The following is a 20,358-nucleotide window of genomic DNA, read 5'->3' on the forward strand; positions in this document are numbered from 1 at the left end:
ATGGGATCAGTCCTGGAGAATGCTCTATGAGCATTTGAGAAGAATGTGTATTCAGCTGTTTGGGGATATAGTGTTCTGTATGTATCTATTAAGTCCATCTGGTCTATTCTGCTAAGGCCAATGTTTTCTTATTAATTTTCTGTCTGGATGATCTATCCATTAATGTAAATGGGGGTGTCAAAATTCCCCACTAGTATTGTATTGCTGTCAATTTCCCCCTTCAAGCTTTTAACATTTGTTTCATATATTTTGGTGCTTCTCTGTTGGGTGCATATATATTTAGAAATGTTGTATCTTCTTGCTGGATTGATCTCTTTATTATTATGTAGTTCCTCCTTGTCTATTGTCATAGTCTTTGTTTTAAAGTCTGTTTTGTCTGACATGATTAGAGCTATCCAGCTTTCTCTCCATTTCCAATTGCATGGAGTATCTTTTCCCATCCCCTCACTTTCTTTTTTTAATTTTTTTTTTAGTGTTCCAAGATTCATTCTTTATGCACCACACCCAGTGCTCCACGCAATACGTGCCCTCCTTAATACCCACCACCATGCTCACCCGATCCTCCCAACCCCCTCCCTTCCCAACCCAATTTGTTTCTCAGAGTCCACCTTCACTTTCTTTTTTTTTTTTAAGATTTTATTTATTTGACAGAGAGAGATCACAAGTAGGCAGGCAGAGAGAGGAGAAGCAGGTTCCCTGCTGAGCAGAGAGCCCAATGGGGGACTCGACCCCAGGACCCTGAGATCATGACCTGAGCTAAAGGCAGAGGCTTAACCCAGTGAGCCACCCAGGCGTCCCACACCTTCACTTACAATATGTATATGTGTCCTTGGTTTATTCAGGTTGAGTGAGTCTCCTGTAGGCAGTTTACAAATCATTTTTTCTTTTACTTTTTTAATTCACTCAGCCACTCTATGTTTATTTATTAGAGAATTTAGTCTATTTACATTTAAAGTAGTTATTACTAGGTATATACTTATTACCATCTTGTTCATTTTTTTTTCCCCAGGCTGTTTTTGTACTTTCTCTCTGTTCCTGTCTTCTCTTTCTTCCTGTCTTCCCTTGTCGTCTGATCACTTTCTTTAGCATTATGCTTAGATTCTTTACTCGTTTTCTTTTGTGTATTTACTGTAAGTTTTTGTTTTGTGGTTATCATAAGATTCACACATATTATCCTACTTTAAAAGTCTAAGTTGACAGTAACCTAAATTTGAACACATCCCCAAAACTACATTCTTACTTCCACTATTTTACCTTTTTTGATGTCACTTTTTATATTGTTTTTATTTCATATATCCCTTAGTTACTGTAGTTTTAGTTAATTTTACTACTTTTGTCATTTTGCCTTCTTGGTAGCTTTATAAGTCATTAATTCACTACCTTTACTATATATTTACTTTTGACAGTGAGATTTTTACTTTTTTTCTTTTAAAGATTTTATGTACTTATTTGAGAGAAAAAGACTCTGAGCATGAGCAGTGGGGAGGGGCCAGGGAGAGGGACATTGCAGGCTTAGTCCCAGGACTCCAGGAACATAATCGGAGCTGAAGGCAGATGCTTAAATAACTGAGCTACCCAGGAGCCCCAAGATTTTTACTTTTGCATGCTTTGTTAACTAGTGCCAATTCTTTTCAAAGCTTAAAAAAAAATCCCTTTTATATTTCTTATAAAACTGGTTTAGTAGTGCTGAACTCCTTCAGCTTTTGCTTGTCTAGGAAACTTAATCTCTCCTTCAAATCTGAATGATAACCATGGTAGGTCCAGAATCCTTAGTTGGAAGTTTTTTCCTTTCAGAACTTTGAAGATGTCATGCCACTCCCTTCTGACCTGCCATTTCTGAGAAATCTGCTGAAACCCTTATGGGTTTCCCTTGTGTGTAACAATCTACTTTACTCTTGCTGCTTTTAAGATTTTCTCTTTAAATTTGACCTTTTAATTATAATGGTCTTGGTGTAGCTGTCTTTGGGTTCTTACTTAGAACTCTTGGCTTCCTGGACCTGAATGTTTGTTTCCTTCCCTAGTTTAGAGAAATTTGCAGTCATTAATTCTTCAAGTAAGTTTTCTGCCTCATTCTCTCTCTTGTCTCCTTCTGCAATCCCTACATGAAAACCTAAGTCTGCTTGATGTTGTTCCAGAGGTCCCTCAAGTTATTTTTATTAATTATTTTTCTGGGGAACCCTGTCAGGACCCCTGTAACTTTTGAGGGCTTTTTCTTTATCTCCAGTCAATATACTTCTATCACTTTACTGAAATAAAATAAAATAATTTTTCTTTCAGTTGCTGTGAGTTCCACTCCTGTCCCTCTACTTCACTGATCCATCCTTCTGTTTCACCCAGTCTGCTCTGGAACGCGTCTAGTGTTCTTTCCCACTCGGTTATTGTATACTTCCGCTCTGTGCCTTCTGTTTGGTACTTTATTATGTTTTTAATATCTCCACTGAAGCTCTCGCTATGTTCATTCTTTTTCTCCCGAGGTTGGTGAGCATCTTTATGACCAATACTGAATTCTTTATTAGGTGGGTTATTTATCTGTATCACTGTGATCTTCTTCTGATGTTTTGTCTTGTTCTTACATTTGAAACCTATTTGTATCCCCATTTTGCTTGATTCTCTTGTGTTTCTGTGCATTCAGTAAGACAGCAACCTCTCTCAGCCTGAATGCTCATCTTGTGAAGGTGATAATCCTTCTCATTCGAACTTCTCCTAGTTCTTGGTTGTCTCTCAAGCCTTTGTAGTGGTCTAAACTGCTTGGTTTATTCTTGATATGCCCCCATTGTTGAGGGTGTGCCAAGATCTGTCATCAGTGATCCAAGGGGAAGAATCTCATTTGTCTCACTTACCATCTAATTTATCATCTAGTTACATATATATCCTAGTCTCTCTGGCCTTTAAACCAGAGATCTGAAGGTGTCCTCTGAGTGACAACTGCAAAAACTGGGGCTCCAGATGAGTGTATAACCTTCTTTCTGGGAAGTCTTGTTAACGTGTAGTGAGGCCAAAGGGGTACACAAGGACTGTGTCTCCCTACTTATGGTTCCTGGGAGCACCTCCTTAGGCTCCAGATGTGTGGAGAACCTGGAGCCTGTCCCTCAGGCTGAAGCTCCAGGCTAAGTAAATGGGCATTTTTCTTAGGAAGACTGAGGCTGTGTCAGTCTGCTGTCTGTGCAGTGCCCTGGAGTTGGGAGCTGGCCAAGAACTGGGAGGCAGCTGGACAGTGGAAGTGGCAGGGCACACTCGCTGGTCTCAGGAAAGTAGTGTGGAAATGTCTTGACTGCGTATGCCTGTGTGTTTCAGAAACACAGTGGGAGAGTGCCTTGTCAGTGTGCTTTCACAGCTAAGAACGCTGTGGCCATTCCTGTTCAGCAGCTGCAGCCAGAGGTTAGCAGACTGTCCTAACTGTCCACGCCCCCAGCCTTTCGCCAGAACATGAGAGCACTCCATGACCACTTGTGCTTGCCCACTCCAGCCATAAAATCGGAGAACACTGCATACTCTCCGGCCTGAGCAAGGACTTCTCACCCCAATCCATCCCAGCAAAGTGGCGGGAGGATGCTGTGTCCAAACTCGCCAATCTGCACTAGCAAGCTATGTAGACAGTGCAACTAAGGCATCCACACGCATCTCTGTTTCTGGAGAGAATCTCAACTGCCCCTCCAGCCAATGCCCTCAGACCAGCAAATGGATTGCTCTCACATATAGTCTAGGAAATTTCCAACTGCTGTTTGTTCGCCAGGTCTGGGGGCAAACTGGACTGCATGTAAACACTCCAAGAGGGGAATCTCAGCTTCTTCTAGAACTTTAGGAGCCCTAGACATCAGCCCTGTTGGTTTTCCAAGCCAGACTTTCAAGGGACTCCTCTTTCCAGTGCAAGTCCCAGAGGTCAGGGTGCCGATGTGGAACACCAACCATCTTGTGAACATGGTGTGAACACCAACTTCAGGAGAAGCACGTGTCTGTGGAGATCCCTTTTTATATCAATAAGTTGGGCGGGGGTGGGGGGGTTGTAAGACTCTGCCTCTGTCTGTTTCAATGAGGTCCTTTTATCCCTTGTTGTGGAGAAGCAATTCACCTAATTTTAAGATCTTTTCCAGAGAGAAATAATCTATATGGTGCTTTGAGTTTTGTAAGTCCATGAGAGGAAGAGAGTTCCGGATTTTCCTACACTATCACCTTTGACCCCTTTCACCTTAAGAGGCATTAGGATCATTGAATCTTTAAAGGGGTAATAAAATCCTTCATGAGATTATCTGGGCCTTGTTCTTTTTTTCTGTTCATTTTCTTCTTCAAAGTTTTTTACTGTATTTATGTTGAAGTTCAGCCTATGTGCTATCCGTCGTATTCTCTTCAGACTTTAAAATCTTTTTTTTTTTTTAACTTTCCTCTTTACATCGTATCCTTCTATTAAGTTGTAATCTGTTAGTTTGTTTTTTTCCTGAGGTTGTCTTCACTTTCCAAATCCTGAATCCTTTGTAGGTGTTAGCAGCTCTCATTGAAATCTTCCTTTCTACAGTAGGGAGGTCCCTCAAAAAGTTGAAAATGGAGCAACCCAATTGCTGGGTTGTAGGGTATTTACCCCAATCTAGGGATTTACCCCAAAGAAACAAATGCAGTGAGATCTGAAGGGACACCTGCACCCCAATGTTCATAGCAGCAATGTCCACAATAGCCAAGCTATGGAAAGAGCCCAAATGTCCAACAAATGAACTGATAAAGAAAGTGTGGGATGTACACACACACACACACACACACACACACAGGAAGACTACTCAGCCATCAAAAAAATGGAAATCTTGACATTTGCAACAATGTGGGTGGAACTAGAGGGTATTATGCTAAGTGAAACAAATTAATCAGAGAAAGATAATTACTATATGATCTCACTGATATGTAGGATTTAAGAAACAAAACAGGATCACAGGGAAAAAGAGAAAAAAATGAAACAAGACAAAATCAGAGAAGGTGACAAACCATAAAAGGCTCTTAATCATAGGAAACAAACTGAGGGTTCCTGGAGGGAAAAGTGGTGGGGGGATGGGGTAACTGGGTGATGGACATTAAGGATGGCATGTGATGTGATAAGCACTGGGTGTTATATGAAACTGATGAATCACTGAGTTCTACTTCTGAAACTAATAATATACTACATGTTGTTTTTAAATTAAAAAAAACAAACAAACAAACAAAGGGGGAAAAAAGGAAAAATCCTCCATTCTTCACTCATTTCATTTCTGCTATTTCTTTCTGTCCTAATATATGCTGCTGTTTCTTCCCCAGTCTACAATTTTCTTAAAATTTTAAGCTCATTTTGAACTACTGAGTTAGTTTTCATTGGTTTGGGGACAGGTCTGTCTGTGAACTCTCATTGGCTGTAGGAATATTGTTTGGCTCCTACTCTCTCTCATCTTCTAAAAACTTTGCATGGGATTTAACTGAGATAATGTTCTGTCACTTACTGTTTGGGATGAAGAAATTCTCCCTTTACTTTCAAAAGGAGGGAAAAGCCAAAGGATTTTATTGTATTTTATTTTTTTTTAACTTCAGAGCCATCAGATGCCATTACATGCACCCACAACGGGGATTCTGTTCCCAGTTTCTGCTGTTCTTTTCAGACGAAACGGTCATGCTCTGTAGGAAGCACTCTTTGGCAATTTGGGGGTTCTTTTATGCCTGGGGATGTTACTAGCCTGCTTGTTTCCCCTCCACTTCCTTTAGTCCAGATGCTAATATCATGCAGGTACTACTAATGACAGCAGCTTGTCCCTACAAGCTGATTATAATTGGGGGCTAGGGGAATACTCTGTTTTGAAGATGGTTTCTGTGGGTCTTTGGTTTTGCATTCTAATTGTTTTGCTGCTATTTACAGCATTCAGCAAGGTTGAAGAACTCTATCATTGTCCCCACCATCAACCCCAAGCTATTTGTGAACTGTCATTCATCTAACAAGAGTCCTAAGAAAAATGTGAGGGTAAAAAACCAGATAAAATTAATTAGTTGAGTTCAGAGAAGTATACCACTTATATCTGGCTTATTGACTGTGTTATAATATCCAGGAAGGAATCTAAAACTTCTTTTGGAAGAGCAAATGCTTTTATCTAAATAGGAAAGTACTCTAGGAATTATCTGTTTAACCAAATTGAACCACTGGGATGTCATCTTGGTAATGACTAATTTCATAGTCTTCCTTTTGTATTATCTTTATAATTTCAGGAAAATTCCAGGACAGATTTCATGAGACCACAATAAAAACACAAACAGGGATTCTGATATGTTCTGTCTTAAAAGTGAAACAAAAATAAGCAAAGGATCATCAGGAATTCAAAAGAGTTTCATACACAAACACAAAAACTTCAGATTCTAGTGTTTGAAAAAAGAGTAAGGTTCCTTTTTTACTCTCAACTGAAACATGTTCCAGCAACATCCTACATAATCCAGAGCAGAGTCCTACTGATTTAAGTGCTATCCAGCCATGCTGAGGTGATGTTACTCTAATTTTTCATTTCTCCCTTTTACATTATTGTTGAAAGATTTTTAAAAGGACACCTAATAGTTCCATTTGAGAAAAGTTCTCCCTTTTTTACACCCACTTAAATGACTTTTCACATACTATGCAGTGTTGCCTTTTTAAACCTAACACTACATTAATTGTTTTCACAGCTGTCATTTTAATAACAGTATTTCTTTTACTGAGTTCCTTTAAAGAGCACTAAGTAGCTGTCACAACAGGCAACCCAGTGGCCAAATCGGAATTAATTATTAAAGCAACACCAAACAAACGAATGAGCCAGTGTCATGTATGATCTCTATGTATCCTATAAGTAATAACATTAATTCATGTTCAAAGCAGAGAATATAAATAAATTCAGAACCAGAGTTCTACCTTCACATTATAAGTGGTATCCAAAGGACCAAGGATTACAAGGACCCTGGGGATTAAAGATACAAGGGTAGAGTGCCTGGGGGTTCAGCAGGTTGAATGTCTCTGCCTTTAGTTGAGGTCATGAACTCAGGATCCTGGGATCAAGTCCCGAGTCAGACTCTCTACTCAGCAGGGAGTCTGCTTGAGGATTCTCTCTCTTCCTCTGCCCCCTCCACCATCACATGCGTGCTCTAATAAATATTTAAAAATAAATTCAAAAAATTTGTAACTCTATCCTTTTAGACAGTGTTTATTCATTGCTTATAAAGTCCAAAATAGGTGTTACTAATGGGTTGGCAACAGTACCATAAGAGATGCTTCAGAGACCTATAGTTGCCCCCATTTAATGCTGAAAGGCACAATTCACAATAAATAAACTATACTTCTGAGTATCTATGTACAAATAAGACCATAACCATCATTATGAAACATGGACCCCGAGTATGAGCAAGAGGAAAAGAGGAAAAGAAACACCCTGGCCACTCTGTATACACACTATGGCAAAATGTAAGTGAAGAATTAAACTATGAATGAATTGGAACAAGGCAAGCAAACTACAAAGAACATACTTAGAAGAAAGTTCACACAAAAGAAAGGACTTTCTCTAAATTGCTTCTTGAGAAACTTGACAAAAATCTGAATGTCTAAAACTCAAAAACAAGATGATTATAAAAAAGAAACAGCTAAGGAGATCACTCACAGCTATAACAACGTCAGCAAGCAGGGGGACAAAAAGAACAAACAAAATCACTACAGAATCAATCAATTAATAAGAAACAGCAGGAAACAGATGAGGCGAGCCTGAAGAAAAATCAGACGGACTTTATGCCCATTTACCCAGATGATGCCAAACGTCAATTTGGATCAACTCAAAGGAATGCAGAGTACTAAAAACAGCAAATACTGGAATAAATATAAAACCAACTTCTTCTCATTAAAAATACTTTAAAATAGAATTAGGTGTTTAAAGCCAACATAGTAACAAGGTATCCTGTGGATGATGACGGACGCAGGAGTAAAACGTAAGACAACAAAGAATAAGATGAGAGACGTTGAAGAATTAAGTTTTAAGGTTCTTACAATGTTATGTGGCATATTTTTGGTGGACAGACTCTTAGGGTGGCCTCTGTTATGTTCTGATGGTGGTCTTCCTTGAGTGACCCCAGCCCTTGGGTGTGGGCAGGACCCGTGACCCTATGGCAATGGGTGTATATAATTTTGTGTGACGATGTCATTGTGCTGTGTTAGATGTCAGGGGCCAATGTGCCATCATCTCCTTCCTTCCTGCTGTTGGGAAGAAAGCAAGGGGCCATGGTGGGGAACCCCCCCATGGTAAGGGAAAGCTGATGCCCTTTAGTAGCATAGGGTAGCTGGCAGAATGGACACTCTAAGTCCTTGATGCAAGGAAATGAATAATGCAAACGATCACATGGATGGGGAAATGGATCCTTTCCCAGTTCAGACTCCACACGAGTCAAGCTGTATATCAACTCCTAACCCCAGAAGCTGTGAGATGTGTGGTTTTAAGAGGGTAGGTTTGTGGTACCTGCTACACAGCAATAAAAAGCAAGTATTACTGCTATGATGTTTCAGCTCATCTCTATCATCTTGCTGTTCATTTTCCATTGTTTCCTTCACCTGCCTCCATTTAGGTCAAATACTATTTTATATTCCATTTTATCTTCTTTTTTGGCTTACTGCTACAAATCTCTATCTGCTCAATCTTTTATCTTAGGGTCTGCTTTACAGTTCATAACTACATCTTTATCACGGCCCACGTTCAAGTCCTCCTGTACCGCTTCAAGTCTGTACGGCAAGCTTACAAAAGTCTACTTCCATTTCCCCCATCCCACCTCTCTGCTATTATTCTCATTTACTTCGTCTTCACATGTTATAAGCTGCACACTGTTTTTCTTTACACAATAAAGGATCTTTAATTTGAGCTTTGTTCTGCATACAGGAAACAGCTTGATTCCTCTGCCTCTTGTGTTCAAGATTGGTCTGTCAAGGCTGGGTCAGGACTACGGCTTGAGATAATTATTCTATGCTCCACACTACCACTATGGGTGCTCGCCCATCCTGGTCAGTCTTGAAACCATCTGTTCCTGCTCGTGGGAAATGTGACTTTGAATCCTCTTGGGTGTGCCCATTTGCCTGGCCTTGGGGAGCCTTCATGCGTGCACATGATCTCCTCTCATCACCTGCCCTGCTGTCTTGGTCCCCCCAGACTCACAGCTCTACTTCCTCAATGATCTGCCTGGTTTGTTCCATAAGCTCTGCCTGGAGTCCCACACCTTGTACCGTAAGATGAGATCTCTCTCGGAGCAACAGCACAGGGCCATCACGGGACTCGTCTCACTTGTTTCCCGTCACTTTGGGATCATTATACTTTCGTACCTGATAACCAGGTCTTAAAAACCATTATTTCGGGTATATTGTCTGCTTTCTGGTCATTTCAGGCAGGAAGATAATGTGGTTACTTTGTCTTCACTGGAACCATCAGTCTTCACCTCTTCATGAAAAAGAAAGGCTTGCTCAGCACTGAACCAAGAGTACACAGGGCAGAGCAAAAAGCCCCATGGAATCCACCCCCCCCACCCCTGCCACGCAAGAAGCAGGACCACGGCCCTTATCAAGCAACTGGCAACATACTGCGTGACCTAATTTTAGAACCAGTGAACAGTGACTGCAGTGTGCCTCAAATTCTCCATCATGTGCCTACTAGTTATTGTCTGCTTCTTACTACAGTATTTGGTGTGTGTGTGTAAGGGGTGCAGAACACTTGTCTCTTAAATTCATGACTCTTCAGAATGAAGCCCTGAAGAGCCTCATCTCTGTCTGAGCCTTGGGTAGATGGGATCCTGAATCTTGAGCCTAAGCCCAGTGCCCTACTGGGATGAGACTTCCTTGGGAGGAGGATCTGAATATATTTTTAATGTGGGAAGCCAGAGGGTAGAATATGGTGGATTAAAGGTGGCCACACTACTCCCACCAAGAGTAAGAGTTAGGACCCTTCTTGTGGAAGGCAGATGGGCTATGTGACAGCTGTGACAAACCAAATACAGCCAAATGAAGCTGTGCTGATTTCCAGTCCCAGGGCCTAAGACAGTGGCACCTTCTACCTCTTGTGTCTTGGAATCATCCTTTGGGACAGAAATGAGAAGCCTTATAGGAAGCCCAACTACACTAAATTGCCGGATGAGAAGAGGGTGTCAGCAGCCTGTCCCAAGTTCTTCCTCCAGTGATTCTAGTCCAGGCACCAGGCTTGGGAGTGAAGGACCACTTCGACTACTCGAGCTCCAGCACACACTGTACGAAGAGCAGAGGCCCTACACATATGGTCCCCAGTCATCTCCAGATGTCTGAGCCACTCCAGCTGAGGTCTCACAAATACCATGAAGCAGAGGCGAACCATCCCGCTAAGCCCTAATCCAATTCCTCACCTCTAAAACCACAAGATACAATAAAGTAGTTGTTATAAGTAACTGGAACAGGAGGAAAATCAGGAGTTGAATTTGCAAATCCTTCTTACAGATAACATACAGTAGAGGTCAACTTGATATTTAGATATAGAATTCTGGAGCTCAATGAAGAGGTCCAAACTAAAGACGTAAATTTGGGAGATATTTTACTTGTCCTGTTCCACCATAGCACTTACCACTTCTGACAGTTTCTGGATAATTTATTTAGCATATCTAATGTTTACTGTCTATCTTCCCTGATACGATGTAAACTCCTCAAAGAAGGAATTTTTGTTTTATTCATTAATGTATTCCTTGTACACAGAACAGTAACTGGCATACAGAAAACAAATATTTGTTGGATAAATGAACTAATCTAAAAATGATGTCTAAGACCATTTTAATGATGGCATTACCTTGAGAGAGAGACAGTGTATAGAGCAAAGAATTGAGGATGGGCATTTCCACACTTAGCGGCTGAGAAAATGAAGACGAACCAGTGAAGAAGGCTGGTAGAAGGCCACCAGTCAGGAAGCAGGAGAAATAAGAGACACTGCTCTAGAAACAAGGAGGTGCCTCAAGTGCATCAGCGTTGCCGACAGACCCAGGGGAACACAGAGCAGTCATCACGTGATCTGCCCATGGGGAAGGTTCAGGGAGGATGTCTTAGTAGAATGGGGAGGAGGAAGTCTAACTGAGAACAGGAGGAGAATGGAAGGAGAAGACACAGATATCATTGAAATGAGTTCTGCTGTTGAGTGGAGAAGAAATATGGCTAGGGGGGATATGATGCCAGAGTTTGTGGTTGTAAAATATTTTTTTATTTTAAAAGGAATAATCTTCCAGAGAGGGAAAAGCCTAATAACACAGGGAGAGTAGGGGCAACTGAGTAGGTGTGAAGGGATGAAATCCAGAACATAAATGAGTGGACCAGACCTAGATAAGAACAACAAAATAATTTATGTTGCCTGAGGAAAAGTAGAGTACACAGGCACAGATGCAGGTATGCGGAGAGATGTGGTTGGAAATCTCTTTGATGTGGTTCTGTTTTCTCAGTAAAATAGGAAGCAACGTCCCCCACTCAGCCAGGAGATGTGAAATAGTCCCTCAGCACTGCACTCTGCTACATTTAGCATATAACCTGCATTAGGACTTCTCATGCTTTGGGGGAAATACCTGGTAGTGCACCTGGTAGTGCAATGCTGGGTCATAGGGTAGCTCTGTTTTCAACTTTTTTAAAAAGTTCATTTATTTATTTGACAGAGACAGTGAGAGAGGGAACACAAGCAGGGGAGTGGGAGAAGAAGCAGCAGGCTCCCCGCTGAGCGGGGAGCCTGATGTGGGGCTCGATCCCAGGACCCTGAGACCATGATCTGAGCAAACGCTTAATGACTGAGCCACCCAGGTGCCCCTATTTTCAACTTCCTGAAGAACCTCCATACTGTTCTCCGGAGTGACTGCACCAGCTTGCATTCCCACCAACAGTGTAAGAGGCTCCCCTTTGTCCATATCCTCACCAGCATCTATTGTTTCCGGACTTGTTAATTTTAGACATTTTGACTGGTGTGAGGTGGTATTTCTCTGTGGTTTTGATTTGTATTTCCCTGATGCCAAGTGATGTGGGCCTTTTTTCATGTGTCTGTTGGCTATTTGGATGTCTTCTTTGGAGAAGCGTCTGTTCTTGTCTTCTGCCCATTTCTTGATTGGATTATTTGTTCTTTGGATGTTGAGTTTGGTAAGTTCTTTATAGATTTTGGATACTCGCCCTTTATCTGATATATCATTTGCAAATATTTCCTCCCATTCTGTCCGTTGTCTTTTGGTTTTGTCGACAGTTTCCTTTGCTGTGCAGAAGCTCTTTATCTTGATGAAGTCCCAGAAGTTCATTTTCCCTTTTGTTTCCCTTGCCTTTGGAGACTTTTTTTTTTTTTTAAGATTTTATTTATTTATTTGACAGAGATCAGAAGTAGGCAGAGAGGCAGGCAGAGAGAGGAGGAAGCAGGCTCCCTGCTGAGCAGAGAGCCCGATGTGGGGGTCAATTCCAGGACCCTGAGATCATGACCTGAGCCAAAGGCAGAGGCTTAACCCACTGAGCCACCCAGGCACCTCTGGAGACATGTTTTGAAAGAAGTTGCTGCAGCTGAAATCGAAAAGGTTGCTGTCTGTGTTTTCCTCATGGATTTTGATGGATTCCTGTCTCACATTGAGGTCTTTCATTCATTTGGAGTCTATTTTTGGGTGTGGTATAAGGAAATGGTCCAATTTCATTTTTCTGCATGTGGCTGTCCAATTTTCCCAACTCTACTTGTTGAAGACTGCCTTTCTTCCATTGGATGTTCTTTCTTGCTTTGTCGAAGATTAGTTGGCCATACAAATGTAGTGATCCGAAGAGGCACATGAACCCCAATGTTTATAGCAGCAATGTCCACAGTAGCCAAACTACGGAAAGACCCCAGATGTCCATAGGCAGATGAATGGATAAAGAAGATGTGATACATATACAATGGAATACTATGCAGCCATCAAAAGAAATAAGATCTTGCCATTCTCAATGATGTGGATGGAACTAGAGGGTATTATATACTGAGCGAAATAAGTCAGACAAAGACAATTTTCTTATGATCTCACTGATACGTGGAATTTAAAAACTGAGGGTTTTAGAAGAGAGTGGGTGGAGAGATGGGTGAGCCCGGTGATGGGTATTAAGGAGAGTGCAGATTACATGAAGCACTGGGTGTTTTACACAAACAATGAATCATGGAACACTGTACGAAAAACTGTATGGTGACTAACATAATAAAAAATTAAAGAATCATGAAGTTTGTTTCTTTTAAATAAAAAAAAAAAAAAGAAACAATAGGATCATAGGGGAAGAGAGGAAAAAATGAAACAAGACAAACCAGAGAGGAAAACAAACTATAAGAGACTCTTAATCTCAGAAAATAAACTGATGACTGCTGGGAGATGGGGGGTAGGGAGAGGGTAGTTGGGTTATGGACATTGGGGAGGGTATGTGATATGGTGAGTGCTGTGAACTGTTTAAGACTGGTGAACCACAGACCTGTACATTTGGGGCAAATAATACACTATATGTTAATTAACTGAATTTAAATTAAAAAGCAGGGGAGAACTTCTCTTGTGCTGACACTATTTATGTACGTTTCTCCTTCTCCACTAGACTATACCATAAAGGAGGGGAAGTACTTTTCTTTCATTCCTGCGCTACCAGCACAAAACAAAGTGCCCTGCAAACAACTGTTAACTCACAGATTAAATAAATAATCATTATACATTCCTCTAAGGCCCTGCAGTAAAGCTCAAGAATCTGGAAACAGCAGTCTTTACTTACTTTACAACACTATTAAGTATCTATCTGATAATTATAATTAAATTCAACTTGCAAATATTGAGAAATGGAAACCATTAAACTTCAACTTACATGTGAAATTTTAAAACTACAGTTGGGACATAAACATTTTTTAACACACCCAGGAAAGAGCCTGATGCCAACGTGGAAAAGACCCGCAGAGAGTTAGCATTTACTCCGCAGTATGCACCACACTGATTCTAGGTCATCAACATTTCATGACCAGATGTCAACGGTCAGCTCCAAAACCCAGGATCTTTGAAAACCAGTCACAACAGAAATATCTTCCATGTTAAAAAAAAATAGGTGCACTCTTACAGCATGGTCATATTTTATAAGTACATGGCTTCCTACTGACGCCAAATGTGAGAACAAAGGAAAAATGAAGCAGCTCAGATCAAGTGCAAGGCAACAGATGGGGCTCCGGACATTTAGAATACTCTCATTACTTATGATTTTGTAATAATACAATCCCAAAGTGACGGCTTGGCTTAAATTTTCAACTTTCAAAACCCAAACAATTGTGTTATTTGGAACAATTACCTTTTAAAATTCCCCAAATTCAAAGACACTATTTAAAAATCCAAAAATAAAAACAAATCATGAACACATTATGCTTCACTGAATTCTTTATTATTCCTGGGACATTCTTTTTCCTTTAATAAAATAGAAAAGCCGTGACGACTGGTAGAAAAGTAAGAGCCTTTCTATAAGATGCTGTGAAAAGAAATTGCAATTACCGCTGAATACGCCAATTTGGTTTAAAATATTCAAGAGAATTCAGACAATAGTCTTCACAACCTTGAAGTAGACCCACTTCCCTCTGAACCAATGATCTGCTACAACTCCCAGATAATTGTTCAGAAAAGTCTTTCCACGTCTTCAACTGCACAGTTCAGAACACAAGACGTAGCAGGTACAGAAAAGGAACGTGGGCGGGGCCCCCCTGCCCAGTCACTACAGTGCAGTCTGCGGGACAAGGCAGACAGGAAACACGACCCAGTGATGCGTGGGTGTCTGAGACCCAGCGCGTGACTTTTTCTCCTCTGGCCATAAGGTCAGTAGTGTAGTTAGAGACAATGGAAATAAAACTGAAAGGAATCTGAAGAAGAAATTTAAAAAATGAAAGGTATGACTCAACATTTTTTACTTTTGGTGAAGTCGAATGGTTTCCACCACTGAGCAAACTGCAGGGCTTTCTTCCTCTGATCCTCAAAGCTTTCCCGGATCCCTTTCCTCCAGAGTCTTGGTTCTATATCCAGCATCCCACCAATGATTTCCTTGTAAAGAAGGAGAAAAATACAGACGCAGGTCTGAAAACAGAAGGAAACTATTTCTGTTTATTCTGCTACTAAACAGTAGTTCTCTGTGAGGATGTTCAAATTTTACATAAATATTAGTTTCAGGTAAAAAAAAAATCTTATTTTCCAGTATGGAGGTTCCTCAAAAAGCTAAAAATAGAAATACCCTACAAACCAGCAATAGCATTACTAGGTATTTACCCAAAAGATACAAAATTACACATTCGAAGGGGCACATGTGCCCTGATGTTCACAGCAGCCCAAGCGTCCACGGACTAAGGAATGGGTAAAAAAGATGCGGTCTACACACACACACACACACACACACACACACACACACACACACAGTGGAATATTACTCAGCCATAAAAAGAATGAAATCTTGTCACTCGCAACAGCAGCCCAAGCGTCCACCGACTGAGGAATGGGTAAAAAAGATGCGGTCTACACACACACACACACACACACACACACACACACACACAGTGGAATATTACTCAGCCATAAAAAGAATGAAATCTTGCCACTCGCAACAACATGGATAGAACCAGAGAGTATAATGCTTAGGGAAATAAGTCAGTCAGAGAGAGACAAATACCGTACCATTTCACTCAGATGTGGAATTAAAGACACAAATGAACACGGGGGGAAAAACAGAGAAGTAAACCAAGAAACAGACTCTTAACTAGAAAGAACCAGCTGATGGGGAGGTGGCAGGGAGGTGGGGGACACAGGTGATGGGGATGAAGGAGCGCACCTGTGGTGCTGAGCAGCGGGTGTCATATGCAGGTGCTGAGTCACTGAATTCTACAGCTGAAACTACTTTTGCACTGTATGTTAATTAGTTGGAATTTAAATAAAAACTTGGGAGGAAAAAAATCCTCATTTTCAATTAGTTCTAACGATGCAAACCATCTAATTCTAGGAGTGCTAGCTGTGTCTCCTGTCACGTAATGTGTCCATTTTGTTGCCTGTTAGTACATCCGCCAGAGAGGAGCGCAGGGCAGAAAGAGAGGGTGGAATCTGCTTATTTTGGTCCTTCTGAGCTCTTCTGGGAAAGGTGTGGGAAGAAGGTAACCAACACGCAGCAACTATGAACTGTGCTATTGGACCGCAGACCAAGTTCAGGCTCATGTTCTCTCTGCCACCCTGTATATTTATAAGCAAGCTTCTTCCACTATTTTTTAAAAGATTTTATTTATTTTTTTGAGAGGGAGAATGACCATGAGAGGGGAGAAGGTCAGAGGGAGGAGCAGACTCCCCATGGAGTTGGGAGCCCGATGTGGGGCTCGATCCCCTAACTCCGGGATCATGACCTGAGCTGAAGTCAGTTGCTTAACCAACTGAGCCACCCAGGTGCCCTCTTCCACTATTAGCTGGAGATTTTTTATCAGGAAACAAAATCATACTTTAATACTAATCTAAATAAACTAAGAATGAAAAATTATAAATCACCTTCATTTAAAAGTCACATTCCAAGGCCCTGTAAGAAATGGATTTTCATTAGTCTGCTTATTATCATGCATGATTTCCTCATGATTCTCCTCCTGTGCTGTTAGCTACAGAAATAAACGCGACTTAGGCTTGCAAGTATCCATGCACACAAGGGAGTGGGGGAGACACGTAACGCGTAGAGGGCGACACAGGAAAATGCTGGACTCAGTTAAATTCTGCACGTTCAGTCTCCTACACGGCTGTGTGGTGAGATCTTGGACAACATCTTTACTGTTTACCAGGAGGACCTACCGTGTTCAAGCGAGTACCAAGTACCGCAGGGGAATACCATGAGAACTGGCATACAGCTAGGTGCCTTCCGAGAACTGAGCCCAGAACGTGGGGCTGAGGAAGAAAAGCCAAACTACGCACAGAGCCATCTTAGAAAGCAGATGAGGTAAACACCAAAGCAGACTATATGGAGACTCAAAAACAGAGGAGTCTATTTTTGGGTAATTCAGAAAAAGCTTCATGGAAAAGGAAACCTTCTTCACTGGCAAACAAACAAAGGGACCAGTGGAGACAATAATTTCTGGAAAACATGAGCAGAAAGGCCTGAGCTACACTTGATTAAAAAGGCACTTCTGGAACTATGATTTGCTCAGACTGTATTACTCCTCCAGCGGTCACATGATCTTCATTCCAGTCCCTGATACAAACTTACACACTTCCCAGATACTCAGCAGGCCCTGAACGTACGGGCTGCACCCCGCAGGGCACGGTGCCATGACAACAAGTACCGGCAGTCTAGAGCGACCTTTGCACACCAGCCTGGGCACCTGGGAACGGAGCGAGACGACGTGTATGAGCGAGACGACATGTATGTTCTTCTCAGACCACAAGGTGCTTCACTGTGCATGAGGGGTCGACTGCAACCACGAACGAGAGGAGCTTGCACCCCTGGCTCTGTCTGAAGCTCAGCCTCTTCATCCGTGAGGTGACCAGAGCGACAACAGCTCCAGAACGGAGCGCTCCAAACAGGACGCGGCTCACCAGCAGCTCGCTGAGAGCATGGACGGTCGTCCCCCTTCCCCGCACAAGGCTGGCTGGCTCCACAGGAAAGCAGCCACCAGCTCTCGGACCGTGTCCGTAAATGCTGGATTGCCCAGTGACAATCATGACTGTTAGGAATATTCTGGGATACTTTTCTTAATAGTTTCTAGCTTCTTCCTCTAAAAACTGGATGGAACAGTACTCCCCATCTTCACTCTATATTGTGCCCAAAGTTTCGAGTTCCCTTTGAAAGAAAAGTGTTACCAAATTGCTAACCTCTGGAATTTTATTCAAGCTGTGAGCATACCTTTCCGAAGTAATGAGGGAATTTGTGCTGATCTTCAATGACATGGGCAAACCCTCCTTGGAGGCCAAAATCCACAGCGAAGTAAGGTAAGCCTCTGGGCACCTAAACAAACAGATAAATCACATATGAGCACAGTCCGGCTCAGGAAGTTCCTGAGTCCCTGCTCCTGCTCTGAGACGTGACAGTAATTAAGCACCCCTCTAAGACAAATATATATAATAAATTTCCAACTCTAGAAATACTTAGGCAATGACCTAACTCTCAAAGTGAAACATTTCATTTGGTAACCTCTCAGCCAGACAGCTCTTCATAACATCCAGCAATTATAATCAAAACCAACTATTTTCCTGTCTTTGGGGAAAACAGGAAAGAAAAGGTACCAATTTTTTCCTTAGACTACAAAGAGAATAAGGACATGGTTTCTTTTATTTCCCTCACAAAGCAGAACAGGGAGAGGCATACCCATATACATAGAGTTTTGTTTATAATCTGAGACTTTACTACTACTGATTTACCAAAGATAAACTAAACCCAATCACATTTTTTTGATTAACTGAAAAAATGGGTTTAATAATAGTTCATCAACCTCATCTCAAAGTTTATCCAGGATTAAGTATTATCTTTTCTTCTCTCCTTTCTATACACACACACACACACTCTACCTTGATTGGAAAAAGTCCATAATTTCTGGCTTTATCAATTAAGTAGATCAGTCTCCTTGCAAGTTTTCCCTCTAAGCCCTAATTCTGTCACTACACATTACGCAACTGGGTCGTGATCCTAATATACAGCTGGCACTTACGCATTTTTGACACTGAATCACACATTTATTTAACTGTATGTATTTTATATTGTGTCCTTGAGAAGGCATGACTTGGAAGGAGATAATACAGTATGGTGGAAAGACAGTGGTCATCATGAAATAATATAAAGCAGTTAAAATTAGGGCTTAGAAAGAGTTGTTCATGTTACAGGAAAAGCGTAAGAAAAAAATCAGTTTACAAAATAGTTTATAACATAAAATGCAGAGAAGTGGGTAGCTATTTTGTGCCTTTGTGGGTTTTTTTTGTATTTTTACATTTTTAATATACGATAAACATGTATGACCCTAGAGAAGAAAAGACAAAGTCAAGGAGTCGACCACAGCTCTGCTTCTTAGACCTCTGTAACCCCAGGCAAGTAATTTAACATTTCTGACTCTCATGACAACTGGAAGGATGAACTAGGAGAAGGCACGTAAAGGGCCTAACCCAATGCATGGCAAAGAGAAGGTTCTTCAAACACTACAGCCTCTTCTGTCTTCCAAACAACAGTGCTTTGTCCAAACATGGTGGTCAAAGAAAAAAGGACAGAAGGCTCCGGGAGAATATTTCTGTCATCTGAAGAAGGCAACCACCTGTGAGTCATGAGTGGGAATGGCTACAATGATACAGAACTACATCAACTAACCGACAGTACTTCCAAAGAAAGGGAGAACTTGAGGAAGCTATCTGTGATGACGCTGCCCATGCCTTCCGCTTGCATCACGCTGTATTTGGCAGAATAATGGCCCTAAAATGTCAGTGTTCTAATCCCCTATTTGCCATGAATAGATCACCTCATATGGCAGAGAGACTTCCTAGGTGCAGTCAACTTATGATACTGAAAGGAGGAGATATCCTGAAATTGGCCCACATGGGCCCAATGCAATCACAAGGATACTTGTAAGGAAGAGTCAGGAGAGTCACTGTCAGAGAAAGCCTGGAAAATCCCACACTGCTGGATTTGAAGATCAAGGTAGGAACCACATGTCATGCAATGTAGGAGGCTTCTAAGACCTAGAGAAGGGAAGGAAACGGATTCTTCCCTGTGGCTTCCAGAAGGAATGCAGGCCTGCTAATGCCTTGATTTCAGTCCAATGAAACCCATTTCCTATTTGGGACCTCCAGAATTATAAGATAATAAATATGCATTCATTTAAAACACTAAGTCTGTGGTAATTTATGACATCACCAGTAGGAAATGAACTTACACACCAAGAGTCTCAACAGCCTGTGATGTGACTGCCGGGCTTTTCCTACTGGTACACGAGGAACAGGAGCTGCCAGGGGCCTCTCTGTTCTTTCCCCGCAGGCCACAGAAGGGAAAACCTGCCGCCCTGCCAGAACGGCGGGGAAAGATACTGACAGAATTATGGCAAAACATTGATGGTAAAAAACAAAACAACAAAACCACCAGTAATATTTGAATTTTCCCCTTTTATACTCCAGATCTCACTCCTGACTTCCTGTAACTGTCCTTGAGTTTGAAGGTCTCTGGGTAAACCCGAAGTTTCCTTGACATGGACCTTCCTCAGTTTTAAAAATCCCTAAGTGTGCTTTTCAATTAGTTATTACAAAATTAAACTTAAAATCATACTACTTAAAAGTTCAGGAAGAATTCACAGGAAATCTCAATAAAATAGCCCTGTGAAAAATGAATACCTTTCTTAACTAGTTAGTTAGGAAAACACAGCTGTTCTGCAACAAACACACAGATTT

At 41.4% G+C, this 20,358-nt stretch overlaps 1 protein-coding gene across 5 annotated transcripts in view; it reads right to left on the minus strand.

Moving 5' to 3' along the window:
• The window catches only part of CWF19L2 (CWF19 like cell cycle control factor 2), a 185,787-nt gene that overhangs the window by 30,814 nt on the left and 134,615 nt on the right, over positions 1 to 20,358 (minus strand). For 2 of the 5 annotated variants that reach the window (XM_059179578.1, XM_059179577.1), the window contains exon 17: positions 17,840 to 17,941. In XM_059179578.1, the coding sequence (XP_059035561.1) occupies positions 17,840 to 17,941 (102 nt within the window). The other 3 variants (XM_059179576.1, XM_059179574.1, XM_059179575.1) reach the window with 3 other exon arrangements.

The sequence above is a fragment of the Mustela lutreola genome, chromosome 1, assembly GCF_030435805.1.
Source record: "Mustela lutreola isolate mMusLut2 chromosome 1, mMusLut2.pri, whole genome shotgun sequence".
Classification (NCBI taxonomy): Eukaryota; Metazoa; Chordata; class Mammalia; order Carnivora; family Mustelidae; genus Mustela; species Mustela lutreola.